Below are 16,421 nucleotides of genomic sequence, written 5' to 3' on the forward strand. Positions count from 1 at the left end.
TTTCAGCGGCATTTTATGACATAACATTTTAATCACAACAGCCTAGAAATACATACTTTCTGTAAATTGTAACTTAGATAAAATTAAAGCATTATTATATATAAGAGACTTCTACTTCAGGACAAGATGATATTTCTATTGACAAGAAATAAATAAAGAATGACAAAAGCTGTAAACAATTTGCAGCAGAAACTGTTAATCTAATATTTAATAGTAAATGCCTAAATCCTAGATTTACTGACGGCGGACCTTGTTTAAATAATTCCACAGCTAATGTTTCAAAATGCCACAGTCACAAGGTTTTTGATCCCGATTTTTAAACAAATATACTCGTAGCTGGAACAAAAGTCTGAAAATTCTAGAAAAGTTTTATTTCCACCATGCACGAGTTCAAATGTGGTGCCAGGAGGTATCATCCTCCGCCAAGAACGCCCGATTAAACGTTAAACGCTTGGGGGCGCTCCTCTCTCAAATTTCAAAGACATGGAATCCCCGCCCGAGTTAACATCATCGGTGGAACGCCCAAGACATTCAAGCTCGTGCAATAAGCCTGCCCTTAGACCCGTGCTACTTTCCTACTTAAACGAGGCGGGGTAAATTCCGTAACCTTATTATGGCTTCCCCTAAACTGATTTTACTCGAGCGTAATGAGTCCTAACCTTCTTTGTTAATTTCATTACCTTTTTAATTTTTTGTATGGTGTTGTTGTCACGAAACTTCGACTGGTTTTTAAGTCGATATTTTCTATTAAACTGATCACACGTGGATAAATTGCATGCTTGGATATTTGGAACGAGTCAGATTGGATTCTTTTGAGGGCATGTCTCATTTCTTATAACATCATTCACGCAGAGTTTGCGTGTTCAAAGTATTTTCTATCATCGAAGGTTGAAAAACAACATCTCAGTTTTCTTTTCTCTTTTTTCGCTCAGGACATAATCTTCTAGACCCATATATAACCCGTTTTAAATCGGTCAAGCATTTCATTCCATTTAACAAAGACAGCTGACGTAACTAAAACCCTCAACACGTGGGTGATGCATGGACGTAATGTGACGGTTGCTATCAATGAGATTCCAAAATGTATTGATGTAAATCACTGTTACCCTGACAGTATTGATAATACTTAAAAACACTTCCCCTATGTTTCACGTTTAAACTTGCCTGAAGCAGGAATTGAAAAAAAATAATAATATCTATAGATATTTCTAGAAGCTTAAGGAAATATCAAGTTAACATGTGTCGTTATAAAAAATGAAATTAATTCACTATAAGAGTGATTCCGACACACGTGGTCCCGAAATCTACTTATTGCACTAGGATAATAACGGTGGGAAATTGTCCAATGCCCGGTGTCGTAAAAACCTCCCTATTCCCTGTGGCTGTTACTTTTTTCCTGTGATGTGACGTAATGAGTGTCTCTTTCCTGCGCCATATTTCAGGGTTGTTTGTTATTTATTTTCTTCGCTACGGGACGCACTGACAGTTTGGCCTCATCTTAGACTGAAGGTGTTGCCCAGGACAGAGGAAACAACAACCAATCTTATACCTCCATTTTGTCAACTTCACACTATGGCCGTCGGGCGAAACTTCTTTATTAGATCCTCCGTGGGTCGGGGAGAGGGTGTGGCGGAGTTTGGCCGCGGGGTGGGTTCGCTGTCGCTAGAGGCCGCTGCTGCTGCTGCGGCCGCGGCCTGTCTTGACCGTATTTCTTCCATCATCTTCATCAGCTCTTCGGCTGGAGAGAGAGAGAGAGAAAAAAACGCATGAAAATTGAGATTATGTATTTCATGTCTCTTGATGTGTTGATCAAAACTGAAAGATATTTTTATGCCACCTACAGCCCTACGTTGTGCTTTGAATAAATAGAAACTAATAAACTACCTGTTGACTGAATTGGAATACTCGAATTTTCCAAAAATTAACCGCGACTACTTTTCAATTGTACGCCTATGAGATGTTCACCTAAGCCTTGGCTACGGCCAATGAGCAAAATACACGTATAAAAATATACAATATTACCGTGCTTATAAAAATTAATAAACAAGTCGCTCTTTTCTCTATTAGTGAATCAGTATTTAATTTAATGAACGTGAGCAAACGATAAAAAAGAGTGATCTATTCACATCTGAAAAAAAAAAACTAATAGCAGACGACAACTTCGCTGAACTAACAGTGAGCCTCATTATTTCAGTCTGTGATTATCTCAACAGTCGCAATGAAGGAACAGCACCGCAGAAGCAATGCTAGCAATCCAGGTTGTACTCACCAGATTTCCTCTCCTTAGGCTGCACCAGGAAGTCGGTGTGAACGCTTTGGTTGCAGTCCGGACAGACTTTGTGTTCACTGCTCTGGAACTCCTTAGGCGTCAGCCACTCGCCCATGAACGCCATCTGGCGGCAGGCCGGACACTGCGTGTATCGCTCTACACGTGTACCTGGATTAATAAGACAAATATAGACATAAGATGGATAAATAGATAAAGATGAAACGACCAGGAAATATATAAAATGGGATGGAGGAAGGGAAAATTAAGGTGGTATGATATTGTACAAGTAAGTGGATTTAGGGCTGTTTAACCTTGTTAAATAATCCCTACTCCTAAAATATAAATTTGCAGGGTGCCTTGTTCACCTTAGACACATTGGTATTACGAGGGGTCTGAAAGCCAAGGAATCCAAATTAGAATGTAATATTTCTATAAAAATAAAGTAATCCTCAAAATCTGCGACTAGTGGAATATTGTCTAGACCCTCTCACCTGGCTTCCAAATGAAGAACGCGATAAAAGAAAAATTGCTTCCCTGCTTTTGTCACAAAATAAATCCGTGCTACCAATTTTCTTCGAAGAAATTTGAAATGTCGACCAAATATGTATGTATACACATTTGAATTAGATTTCAGACGAATCAATCGACAAAATATAAATCAAGTACAATATCAATTATGCCAGACGCCCCTTAGGAAATATTGTTGACATTTTCAAAGTAAATCACTCGGTCACTAAGCGACCTCTAAAGACCTTAAAATAAAACGCCAAACCCATAATAAATCTAGCGTCTCTGACATGACATTTTACTTAAAAGAACATGTCTTTGCTTTTTCTCTTTACATTGTAGCCAGACGTTAATTAAAAATCGATCAGCGCGCCTAGATACGATTCTTATCGACTTCTACTTATTACTTTGCGATCAACAGTTTACATGATTTGTGATTAAGGCCACCAAACTGCACTTAAGACGTTGCTTAGATCCAGGTGTTCATTTAAAACCATATTCGTTACAATAAATGCAGACATATTTCAAGAACGATTCAGGAATGTGCTCTACTCGATTATTCTTAATTTAATAATGTTATCAATATCTAAGTAAGCGTTTTGATATCCAGACACTGGCATACAGTTTGTCTACAATCATTTAAGAGGTCGGGGAAGAGGGTTACGAATTACAAATCTTTATTAAGTTCACCAAATTTCAATTTCCCAATAATTTGACAATATCATGATGCAACGTTACGAAAAAAAAAACCAATACAGTGTAAATCACTCCTATTTTCTTTTCGAGCGACTCGTGCATACTTGCATAATTGAACGACGATTATTAACAACCCTATCTTTTTATAGTTATTTTTTTCTTTGATTTTGTATGAATTTTTGGGTTAGAAATCGATCAGGGTTATCAAAAAAAAAAAAAAAAGCCTACCCTGTAGATATACATTCAAAATGTCTACTTTACTGCAGGCACTTCGGCACCGGTTCTTACTTAAAATAAAACCATGCCTTCACAATTATAAATTAAATTCATATGATTTAATTCATATAAAGATAATAGATGAAATTCATGGGATAAGCTTGTGTTAGCTCGAGAGAGAGAGAGAGAGAGAGCCTTTGTGGGTGGAATAAGTGACCGCTACTCACCATGCAGTGACTGCAGCATTTTCTCGACACTTTGGATCATGGTGAACAGAACTGTCCACAGCTTGGACACCTTGTACCTCTCCATTGGCTCCTCAAACCTCACTTCCAGCCTCAACTCCGCCCCGCGGTGAGGGCAAGCATAGTCCCACGCCGACACGTGAGAAGGCGTTTTCCCGCCATCGTCGATCCCCTCGTCCTCGTCATCGTCGTCTGCTTCGCCTTTTCCTCGATGTCCGACCATGGCCAGAGATACGTGAAAACGCACGGGTTTGTCCAAGTGCCTCCCGTACAGACCCGTGCCCCAGTGACGTAAGAACTGTAGTCCCAGTTTAGGATCGCGCATGCGCACGCACAGTTTTTCGAAGAAACCAGGCGGGATGTACTTTGGGAAGCGGTACATGACAGCAGCGCGGTGAAAGTCCTTCAACACGTCGAACTCTTCCGTGAAAACGTCCGATTGCGGCGTTCGACGATAGTACGGAACCAAGAACCTATTGTGAGAGCGGAGTTTGGACTTCTTGGCTTCCTCCGTGACGCTCTTGTCGCTCTTCGCATCGCTCTTCGCCTCGCTTTTCTCGCTCCTCGCCGTGAGCGCTTCAGATACGGGGTCAGGGTTGAGCCACGTCCCTTCTTTACCCGTCTTACGAATAGGGTACAGTAAATTGAAGTGTTCGGACAGAATTAAAAGCACCTCGTTCAATTTCTGACCCCCTTCTATGGGAACAACGTCTCCCAACAGTAGCTTAACGAAGTCCCTCTCAAGAATCCCTTCGTTGAGAAGCTCCCTCTTCAAGCGGTCGAACTTAAATTGCGGTATCCCCAGCAGCCGTATATAGTCGTTGCTTTCGTATTGCACAAAGTCTTTGAAGTCATGTCGGAAAAGCTCACGGAGAACATCCATGAGCCATGAAGGGCGAAGGAAGACGTATTTTTTCAAGAGGGGGTCTTCGTGCCACCACAGAATCTTCCCAATTTGGTGCAGGTACACGCCTATACTTGGCATGAGGTGTTTCATTCCGAATTTGTCTCCGAGCTCCTCCTCGAACGCCTCCCAGGCCATGAAAGGGAGAAGCATGTCCTTCCCTTTCTCCTCTACGTAATTCTCAACGTCCAACCACAGGGTCGGAACGACACGGAGAATGTACGGGAAGAGATCCTTGTTGGTGCCCAGCTTCTCGATGGCCGCCTGAACTTCCTCCAGGCCGTCCATGGTCGCCGAGCTGGCGGGAATCACCTCGCTGTGGATGTTGACCTTCAGGCGAAGCCACTCGCGGCATTTCTTCAAGTACTCGGAAAGCGACGGTGATATTACTGGCATGTCGGTGATGCGCTTGATCTCCTGCGCTATTGCGTCGGTGTGATCCGTGACCAGTCTGTCTAATTTCCGTTGGACGTCGGCGCATATCTGCTCGGCCTTCTTCGACTTTACTTGGTCGAGGTGGGTTCCGACGACGAGCAGGTTGATCTGATTGGACCGGGAGATCATCCAGTCCACCCAGGAGCCAATCAGAGCGTAAAATTTATCCGCGGTGTACTCGGCCAAGTTAAAAGCCAAGATGGCGAGGTAGGGTTGATCCAGGAGAACGTAGTGAGGAAACATGTACGACTGCGCGCCGCACGTGTCCCAGAACGTCACGTTGATCGGACGGGACGCCGTTTGCACCTCTCCGTTTTCGTCTTGCTCCTCCTCCTGGACCTCCATCGGCATGTCGAAGATCTCCAGCCCTATCGTCTTCTCGTGCTCGTCGGTGAGGCGGGGAAGCTGGTCGACTAGAGATTGCACGAGGCTCGTCTTCCCTGACGACTGGTGCCCGACGACCAGCGCGCGAAAACCCTGGTACATTGTGGTCCGCGCCGTCTCCTCGCGGAAGAACTGAATTATTGACCTAAGTCCTCCATCGGCCACGTCTGCGGGCGGTGCCTGAAGAGGATTGTCAGACACATCCAACCACTGTTCGCCTTCAAAATCCAACTTCTTAATAACGCTGCCCTGCAGCGTCTTAATCTTATTAGAGCTCAGATCAAGGCGATCCACCATCCATAATAAGTGTTCCGGGAATTTTGATATTAGATTGAACGACAGATCTATGGAGTATACCCTGTGTTTGGGACGCCCTCTGATATTTAACGATGGGATCCGCTGAATCTGGTTCCCACTGGCGTTAAGAGCTTCTAAGTTTGCCAGGAGAAATATTTCAGGTGGCAGCGACGTGATTTTATTGTCAGAAATATCCAGCTCGCGGAGATTTTTCATGTGCCGAATATCTCTGGGAATTTCGGTGACGCAGTTGCCGTTGCACTGCAAGACCTCGAGTCTCTTTAACGGTAGCACCTCCTTGATCACACTGGGGAAACGGTTGTAGCTTAGCACCAAGCAGATCATCCGCCTTAATTTCTCGATCCCCGTAATTTCTTCCATTTCATTACAACCTACGTTTAGACGGGTCAAGTGTCTAAGTTTCCGCAACAAAGTGGGCATGCGCTTCAGTTTGTTATTGTTGAGCCGTAGTTCTAATAGTTTCTCCAGTTCTTGTAGAGAGTCGGGAAAGCTCGACTCGTCTTCCAGCATGTTGAAACCGACGTCTAACTTCTCAAGTTTCGTTAAACCTTCTAGAAGTTCATTTGGAATGTAGTTTAAGCGTATACTGTTTAAGTCGAGGCGCTTCAAGTGCTCGCGCAACCTCTGCACGTTCATAATAGTGTCCTCTTCTACGTCTAAAATGCGCAATGTCACTGCCTTTTCCCGGCGGCATTTCGCCGACGGCAGACGCTCGGGATGCGGATGTCTCGCGCCACAAAATCCTATATTAGCAATGGGCGGTCCCGACCTCGGCGGTGAACCAGACAATCCGGAAATAGCCGATGATGCACGAACCCTGGTTCCAGCCGATGATGTACGGTCTGAATATCCGGACGAAATGCCTGAATCAGCAACGCTGATGTCATCTCTGTCTTGACGGCCTTGTCGCCCGAAAAATGCTCTCGAGGTGCCTAACCGCCTTGCGCCGTCGTTGTCGGTGGACTGATGTCTTCCAGCTTTTCGGAGTAATTCCACGTTTTTCCTGGCTGTTGCTATGGTAGCCATGTTAGTGTTTATTTTTCTTTTTAAATCTCGTCATTTTCAAATCTGTAATTCCTGAAATAATAATGAAAGTTGTTTAAATTATACGTCCAGATACTGCAAGAAGTCAATTGACGAGTCTAGAATCGCCAAAAAAAAAAAAAAAAAAAAAAAAATATATATATATATATATATATATATATATATATCTTAACACGATAAGGTATTTTTTCCACTCCCCGGTAGGCCTACATGTTAATTACCCTCTACCAGGGCAACAGATTGATTTTCCTCAGATATTCACAGATATGTCTATAGATAAATAGACAGTCATTTTGGCTCTCAGTCAGCAAAAATTTCCACAATAATAACTGCGGCCCTGGTAGAGGGTACATGCTAATATGCGTGTATGTTCAATTCACCCGAATAGAAAATTAATAAACTAATTTGCAAAAAAATATAAATATATGTATAATACAAAATAGGACTCTATAGGCCTAATGCATAGGTCCTACATGATCATTAGGACCAATAAGTCCCACCTATTTCAAATATAGAGTAGGCCCAAGTAATAACACAGGAAAAAAAATAAAATGTACCATTCCCTAAATAATAAACACCTATCCGTATTCAACAACCGATCAAAACTTTTTACTTACAATTTACAACACAGCAAAAATCTAGAACTCTTTACATATACAAGCCAAGAGTCTAAGCCCCATTCAAACACGTACCTTCCTGACCGCTTTTCGCGTTTTTACCGTTGAAAACCACTATGGAGAACGAATGTGACGTAATAAATACGCCAACCTTTTATTATGACGTTTTGGTCGACGTAACGTTTGAAATATTTGTATTCAGTGCGTTACGCTACAGAGACGTGACGTGTTTTACAGTAGAGCCTATATCCAGAGACTAAGATGAGGTTATTTATTTATTTATTCATTTATTTATTTATATATTTACTTATTTATTTATGAACTTGTTTGACTTGTTTTAAAAATGCAAAAAAGTCGGTATCATTTTCATTTTTCTTATAATATCATTTAAAAATTCAACAAAAACTGAAGCCTCCGTTTAATCTTGGTATAGTTTATCCCATTATTATTATATATATATATTTTTTTTTTTTTTTTGTCTTCCTGTCTCACTGCTCCTAATATTCACCATCTATAATTTCTTTATCTATCAACAGAGACGTGTAACTATCCAAGGCAGTGCCTAGGATTCATAATCTTACAAAAAGGAAAATTATTCTTCTTGTTTCTCCATATTTCAAGCCTCACGCCGAATCACCATCATCGTCGTTTAAACACTAAAGTGCTCCATTGTAGGTCAAAGGCCCTAGCAAGCTTCTTCCAGTGTATTTTGCCTTGGGCTTCACACTTCCAATTTTTTTTTCGTACTGGTCTAATTCATCCCTCTATCTCATACAAGGCTCCCCTTGTTTCCTATGTATATATACGTTACGTAAACTTGGGCTACCAACACTTAGCTATAGGAGGGTGAGAGGGGACATGATTGAGATGTATAAACTAGTCACTGGGAGATACGACGAATCAACTAGAGATTTTATCAAATTATGGTCCAGTCATTCACATAGGTCTGGTAATAGAGGAAATTGTTTCAAGCTATTCCCTCAAAGAGCCAAATTAGACTTGAGAAAATACAGCTTCACTGTGCGTACAACACAAATATGGAATAGCCTGCCCGATCAAGTTGTCAGGACAAAAAGCCTCAACTCTTTTAAGAACAGATTAGACAAGTGGTGGGATGACCAGGAACTCAAATATGACAATTATAGGTCCGAAATCAACATCATCGGAAGTCACAAGTTAGTTTTGGAGGAAGAGTCCATTAAAGAGGATCCAGTAGGAACCTGAATTGGAAATCAACGCTTATCTAATCTGATCTAATATACATATCTTGCTGTCCATCTGTCATATTTGATTCTACTGATATATCCTGTCCTGTACATTTCATTTCTTAAATTGTAAGTGGCACATCCTTCACTTTGGTCTTTTCTCTTATCCAGTTAATGGCCATCCTATCTCTTATTCTGATGTTTAACATACTTTTTTTCCATGTCACACCGAACCATACTATACAGCATATAAATATAGGCCCTACGATATAACACTGGTTATCAAACTGGCTCTGTATACATTTTCCTTTTAATATGAAAAAGTCCCGATGGTTTTGCCATCCTCTCAATTATCACACTACTCAAAACTTCATTTCTACTCTTATCCAAATGTGTATTTTAAAAGATAAAGTGCTTTACCCAACACGGTGATTGAAAAACTAAAACTATGCAGACTAGTTGTTCTGAAAATAAGATCTTATTGTTTTGCCACCACCTTAATTTTGTCTTCTAGTTACAACTTTATTTCTCTTATTCAAACATATTTTAAAAATAAGTAAACTCCACTATCCAACATATAAATGGATAATAACTAGAGACTGACAATTCTGAATATAAAATAATCGGAAACTCAACCGACGAGGCGGTTAATTGCTTCGGGGAAAATTAAACATTCTCCGTGCCTATTCAAAGAGAACACATTGGACAAATATTGATTAGTAAATCTCAGCCAGTAAGTCTCCTTTGCCCCTAAAAAGAAATCGTATTCAAAATGTCAATGTGTAAATATTGAACACGTATCGATCGAGAAAACTGTGCAACGCTTTTAAATTAACGACCATTCCAAGTCAACCGGAGGCTGTTTGATGTTCAAATATAGTCCCAAAAAAACACTGGCTGTTAAGTTGTGGACAGAATTTAAAACAAGTTGTCTGCATTATTTCTGTCTTTGGCATGTACATATGTAATGTGTTGATTATTGTAGAAATGTTTGCCGAATTCGCGCTAACTCCAAGGTTGAAGTTATTTATGAAAGAGCTTAGACTCCGGGTGCTTATAAAATAAAGGCGTTTGAATTTGTTTTACCAACACAGGGAATTATTTAGTTGTTCATTATGTGTAAGCACCAAAAACAGTGCGTTGTGAGCTGTAAAAGCCTGCCAAAGTTTTGCCTGCGTTGAATTTTAAATGCTCAGGTATCTTAATTACACACATATTACTTCCATGACGAATTAGGTTGATTTTTTGTAATAGTCCTTTCATTTCGACAAGGCCTTGCTGGAAATACATGAAATCCTTCCTGCGAGATTTAAGTCATGCTCATTAAGTCGACGTAATGCACAGCCGAATTGCTTAGGAATTTATCAATAAGCGGCGTAAAGATTTGGAAGTATACCAAAAATAAGCTATATAAAAATATGAACGAAGTAGTGTCTAGAAAAAAATTAGCGTACTAGTATATTCAAGCACTCTAGCTTCATTTATTTATTTATTTATTTATCTTTTTTTTTTCTTTATAAACTCAGAGGTGCAAATTGATCTCCCGTGACGTAACAAACAGGTCTAGATCGATAGTTCACCACCTGTTATAAAATATCGAATAAAATTAAATAATTCTCTTTTATGTAATCATTGCAGAGTTCATGTCGTATTGCTATTTGAAACATGCTATATTCAATTAGGTCAGATGAGCGTGTTTTCTGACACAATGAAAGGGGAAGACTTTGATGTCATGGGTACGGTTTAACATCACATTAATAAAAATAGATAGACTAGCAAAAGGAAGTACAGTTGTACACGACTGCTTGGAACTATCAGCGGTCAATACCGGTGGACCTAGGGGGGGGGGGGGGGGATAAGGTCCTCGAGTTTCTCGTTCTTAAGTCTTGAAATTGTTACTCTTGACCGTAAAAATGAAAAGTGAAAGGTAAATGGTGGCAACGGTTAAAGGTACATACGAACCGAGCATCGGTGGAGTGTGGATTCCCAGTAACACATGTAAACCACTTCTACTAGATTCTTATAAGGCTCAAATAAATTCGACATGCCAAGGGATAAACTGAATAGATCACTCGATCAGCCATAAAAGACCTTTAGACTGCTCCTTTCTTTAAATTTATGGTTGTAAATTTAACCTACTTCAGGGACCTACTTTCCTACCCCATTGACATACAGCTTAGAATGCCAGCAGAAAAATCTGTTCAAACATCATTTTCGAGTAAAATTAAACAATGCCTTTTGGTAATTCTCTTAGTTATACTACTTGAAACTATATGCTGGCATTTGGTTGGTTTTTGTGACAAAAAATTGACTTTGTATGCATCTTTAAGTCACAAAGATAGTGTTAGACCTTAAAAAGAAAACAATCCTGTAAATTTAAGTAATTATCGTTTATCAGTACGGCACACCAGTAAAGAAAAAAAACGCTGAGAAAATTACAATCTACAAAACCCTTTGCGGGAGCTAAATCTTTAAAGCGTCTACGGCTTGAGATAAACCTTACACCGGTTTTAGTTAAAGCTGTGTTTAAACCCCCATAGACACACCAAAACAACTGACAAATAACCTGGGCATATACAAAGTAAGGATCGGGTGAACATTTCAATTTGAAAGCCGACACGAAATACGTTTTTCAATGCTGTTGAAATTGAATCTCTTTCTTTTTCTGTTACATAGTTAAAACTGATTGAATTGGATTAGACATTTTCTTAAGCTTGACTGTCTTTTTCTTTTAACTTTATTTTAACACTCGACACGGATCTTCGGTTTTCTTTTTAAGCCGTTGTTACACCAAACTCATCGAAAGGGTATTTTCTCCTCCAACTCCTTATTCTTCTCAAACGTAGTCGTGTTAATGCCCTCTGATATCAAATATTTTGAACGCTTATTGATATTTGTGCTTGTTAAACTCCGTGTTAAATTTTCTTACACGGTCGAACAGTACAATGAATAATAGGTTAAGTTGCTCTCACAATGACAGGTGTTCGTCTTTGATTTCAACCTTTTGAAGCGAACTCTCCGTTGATATGTTGTTTGTTGTTTTTGCCAACGAGCTTTAAAATGTTCAAATATTAAGAAATAATTGTGCAAGTTCTGAGATCACGGTTAAGTTCAGGGACTTCTTAATATTGTATGTAGCAGTTTTAACGGCCAATAAAGCTGTGTTTAGTATTGTTTATTTTTGGTTGTTACGACATCGACGGCGTTTATTCTTCGCAATTGTGTTCAATCTCTTATTGTTTGTTTTCATTTTTGTAGTTTTGTTTCTTTTTCCCGACAAGTCATCCTCTCCAACCGGTAATGTCATTAAAGAAGGTCGAGAACAAATAATTACTTAAGAAACGTTTTTTTTTTATAATAAAAACAATATTATTACACTTATTCTATAAACGAGAACCTAAGACGAGTCTTTTGACTATATTTTCAATGGCCAAACAATAACAGAAATAATATTATATTTAACCCTCTAACAACTCTATTGTGTGGGAAGGAAAAAAGGAGAAACTAAAGTAAAATATTTAACCATTGAAGAAAAGCAACAACAAATTTTCTCTCTGGGAGGTTTTAATTTTTTTACTTCGACTTTTTGATAATTCTGTGAATATTTTTGGCGCTTGCAATCGGGAGAGCATAATCCTTTTTTAGTGTTCGTTATAGATGTTTAGTGGTTCACTAACCTACGATTGAAATTTATTTATTTATTTATTTATTTATTTATTTATTTATTTAAATGTACTAACAGTGAACTATCATGGGTCAAAATAGCCCATTCTTAAATTATAATATAACACCATAAGCTTTAGACTGAGGTGAAACCTGATGTGAAAGACGTGCTCTTTATGGGCACCCAGCTCCATATTATTAACGACAGCAGTGGGGCATATAGTGGAACACATCCCCCTCTTTAACTTCAGAGGCATCCTTATCCATCCTTTCCATCCTACACATTTCAAAAAAGTTTAACAGGTGAAAAAAAACCAACCGCTTTCCCTTCCTTTGCCCTACATACATGTATTATAGTAAATTTATCCTCGTTTACCATTTCATATTACCGAACGTAGCGACATGTTATTTCTTTACCTTTACTTCCTTCATTTCTGCATTTGAAAGACCGAGCTTTCAACTGTCACTACAGCCTTATCATAGTGATATCAGGCTAAGGTAGATGACGATGAATTGCGTGTATATGGAGAAATTACAGGTATACATTAACGCAGAGCATTTTTACCTGTATATAATCCACATGGCTTTTCCTTAGTCTACGATTGGACCGAGGCATCATTTTTTATCATTGCTCTAGGCTCACCAATGTACTGTTTTAGACACATCTATATTATCTGTGTCATCTTGAACATTGGACCGACCTCACCGCTATGACTGATGCCCGTCTCCTCTGTACAAACTCTGATCGATCGCTAAATCAACATTGCAGTAATCTTCATATTATGGTTTTGATTTAAGATTATCCTAAGCCTGTGTGAACGACCATCCTGGTTGATAAAACTGTGTCGTTTTATCCTTGCTCGATAATCCCTAACAACCGACAACTCCGTACGGTAAATACTCGCTAAATTCGGTCAGAATATTGATTTATAAAATTTCCCTAATTTAATCTGAAGGAAGTGATTTAAAAGTTTTGAAAAGACAGCTGAGTAACTTGAATTGATGAATATTTGAAAAATTGCTAACTGACACATCGACAGATCCAGCATTTTGCTAATGGGGAAACACAAGGAAAAAACAATGATTAAAACTGTAAACGATAACAGGTTATTTTTAATACGGAGGGAACAGAGATAAATCCTTCATTTTTCTTCGCTCTGTTTGTTATCTTTTTTTTCTTTGAGAGAGTGAGAAGGGGGAGAAAGGGGGAGAAGGGGCGCCTCAAAAATTTAGGGAGTAACATGTGTCCACCTTTCCTCTGTCTGAGCGTGATGGAGGTTCCTTAAAGTTTGGCGTATTTTCTCTAAGTTCAAATCCAGGAGGTTTATTTCATTCCCACTCCTTTGTCACGGCTTTTCATTAAGAGCCACTCTCCACTCTTACCCCTCTCTCCCTCTCTCTCCCCCCACCCCCTACAGCATCAGATAAGGAGGACATCGTTCCACATCTACTGCTCCTATTCCAATCGACCAAGGATTACATAATGACAAATAAAACGAGTCAGTGTGACAACCGACCCTGGTTTTACTACCATTATAACTGAACTGACTGAAGTATGGCATTCCAAGTGGACTGTTAATGACATTTGAAAAACACGGGCTATACATTTGTATGTAAGCTGTTTATGTAGGTCTACCCTGTGTAGTTGTAAATGCAGCTGTAGGCCCAGTAAACATGAATAGGCCCACATTTAAGTTAACTTCGTCCTGGCCAAAGAAAAGAACATTTTAGTTGAACAAAATACAGCCACGTCTATGTATCTCTCCTTCGAGGAACTATGAAGTACCCATCGCGTGCATGTGAAGGCGTCAGATTAGCCTAATATCCCTTTTGAAAAATCCGTTATCCCCCTACATTCAAACCCTATGGAACAAATAGCTACATGTATGACTACACGGCCGCATACACTGCTGTGTAATACACGCTGTTCGTGGTTTAAACCCGTGGTCCTAACACCAGCCGTCCACTGTCCAGTACTCACCTGTTAGTTGACCAAGTCTCCATAGCTCTTAGTGCCCTTCTCTGTACAGCGGTTGACTCATTATCGCCAAAGTTTGCCAACACTGCTTAATAACAATGCGACCTCGAGGCCGCCATGCGAGCCTCCAGTTTACCCTAGCAACGCTTAGCAACAACCTCGGGTCGCTCCGATAATCCGCGAGCACGGTCGAAGAGATGAAGGGTTTTCGAGCGAGTGGGTTTATCAGTTTTATCTGTTTTGATATATTGGCTGATGTTGTTTAATTATAGTAAATGTGGTTTATTCAGCTCTTTCAATGTCCTTTCTCTAGTAATTTTTCCGCCAGGCAAACGTGTAGCCCAATCACAACGCCCTCTGGAAAATAGTAAAATACACAAACCCAAATAAAGCCTTCTTTGTGCTAGTTTGGCCGTATAAAAGGCGATTTAACCAGCGCTGTGCGTTTGAACTTAATAAAAGGGGCGCTGTGTGCATTTCACTGTTATAAATACTGCTAAGGAAAATGTCTCGTTTTTCTATGGCCTGTGTTTGTTATCGCAACGCACGTGTAATATGGGGGGGGGGGGGGTCATGTGCATGTAACCACTACATTTTCTTCCGTGTTTTAAAGTCAATGTGTATATGCTTATTTGTATGACATGTAGACTTAATCTGAGTTTCATGAATCTTTGTACGCCTGTTTGATAAACGTATGCAGTGCGGTATTCACGATATCCACTTTTCTTCATTCAACTAATTCTGATTTGTTTTTAAATTAATAATGCTGATGCTTTGCTTTTAATTAATTATATACCCGCTAAGATCATCATTTGAATATCATATAATATTGAGTATTTCTTTGCAGTTCACTGCACAGAGGATAAGTTCATTTTTGGTTTGAATCTTTCCATTCCAGACAGCTTTGTGCTAATGTTAGAGATAACTTTTCAAATTAAAAAAAATCGCTCAAAAGTAGTATTTCTTCGTGAAGCTGCATGTGACCGTTCACTCCGAACAAAAACATATACGGCGAATTGCTAGAACGAAAAAAAACAGATGCTATTCCAGCATGTAACGACCAGCATAAATCTCATCGATTTCAATTTGTGTAACCCGGTCTAAGAAAACTGGAAAATTCTTATTTAATTACTTCAATAACTTTACGAAAATAGGGCCCCACGTGAGTGTTCATAGCTCTTTTATGTTATTTAATTCTACTTTGTCTTTTTTATCTTTTTTTTTTCAATTTTTCACTAGTGATCCATATTGTGCATTATTTTATTTCATTTATTTAACATGGTATATTACAAATAAGTCACATCAGTATATCAGTAATAGAGCAAATTTCTTAATGTTAGAAAACTCGACATAGGTGTCCTACAGCTGCACAAAGAAGCAGCGGTGATAACATAAAAAAACGTTGACTATGTGACGCCATTTCGGACCTGAAAACCACCCATATTAAAAGAGCGAATCAATCATGCAGTCTTTTGACTTTATTTAACATTTACATAAAAATCCCGATAAAAATACACACCGGATAAGGAAACGACTTTTTTAATATTCGGAAAAAGTTTGGTTCGAGGGGGCTTCCCCTGTGACGTCATTCAGATCGATACGGGACCAAGAAGGTGAGTGGAGCCTAAAAACTTTTCTTATATTTTACATAATTGTACGACATCAATCTGACCATAATGTTGGTTAAATTAATAACTGTATTTGGTAGATATGAGGATCGGACTCGCAATGTTAATTGCAACACTATTCACTAACTATCAAGCCGTTATGAAATACAGGTATATAAAGTTCGATCTTAGACAAAATGGCGACACACCGCGGTAAAGGATAAACACGCCAGTGAAAAACTCGAAATGAAAACGATAACAAGCTTATCTACTGTATCAACCAAACCATAAATGGCTGTCTACATATGTACACATAATGTAATATAGATAAGG

At 39.3% G+C, this 16,421-nt stretch overlaps 1 protein-coding gene across 1 annotated transcript; it reads right to left on the reverse strand.

The window, feature by feature from the left end:
- On the reverse strand, window positions 1–14,649 carry LOC106153493 (uncharacterized). Its single transcript, XM_013527456.2, has 4 exons — window positions 14,485–14,649; window positions 3,916–7,051; window positions 2,270–2,437; window positions 1–1,738 (listed from the first exon to the last, which is right to left on the reverse strand). The coding sequence occupies exons 2-4, from the start codon at window positions 6,998–7,000 to the stop codon at window positions 1,566–1,568; spliced, it is 3,426 nt and encodes a 1,141-aa protein (XP_013382910.2). The 5' UTR covers window positions 7,001–7,051; window positions 14,485–14,649; the 3' UTR covers window positions 1–1,565.
- Between the last annotated feature and the right edge of the window lie 1,772 nt (window positions 14,650–16,421).

This window comes from Lingula anatina, chromosome 10, assembly GCF_051362555.1.
Source record: "Lingula anatina isolate TDL-2025a chromosome 10, LinAna3.0, whole genome shotgun sequence".
Classification (NCBI taxonomy): Eukaryota; Metazoa; Brachiopoda; class Lingulata; order Lingulida; family Lingulidae; genus Lingula; species Lingula anatina.

Bases quoted from the DNA above. Each gene is read 5' to 3' on its own strand.
- LOC106153493 (XM_013527456.2), bottom strand. From the start codon at position 7,000: ATGGCTACCATAGCAACAGCCAGGAAAAACGTGGAATTACTCCGAAAA. The intron at 2,438-3,915 runs GTGAGTAGCGGT...TTATTAATCCAG, and splicing joins AATGCTGCAGTCACTGCATG to GTACACGTGTAGAGCGATAC. The intron at 1,739-2,269 runs GTGAGTACAACC...CTCTCTCTCCAG, and splicing joins GCCTAAGGAGAGGAAATCTG to CCGAAGAGCTGATGAAGATG.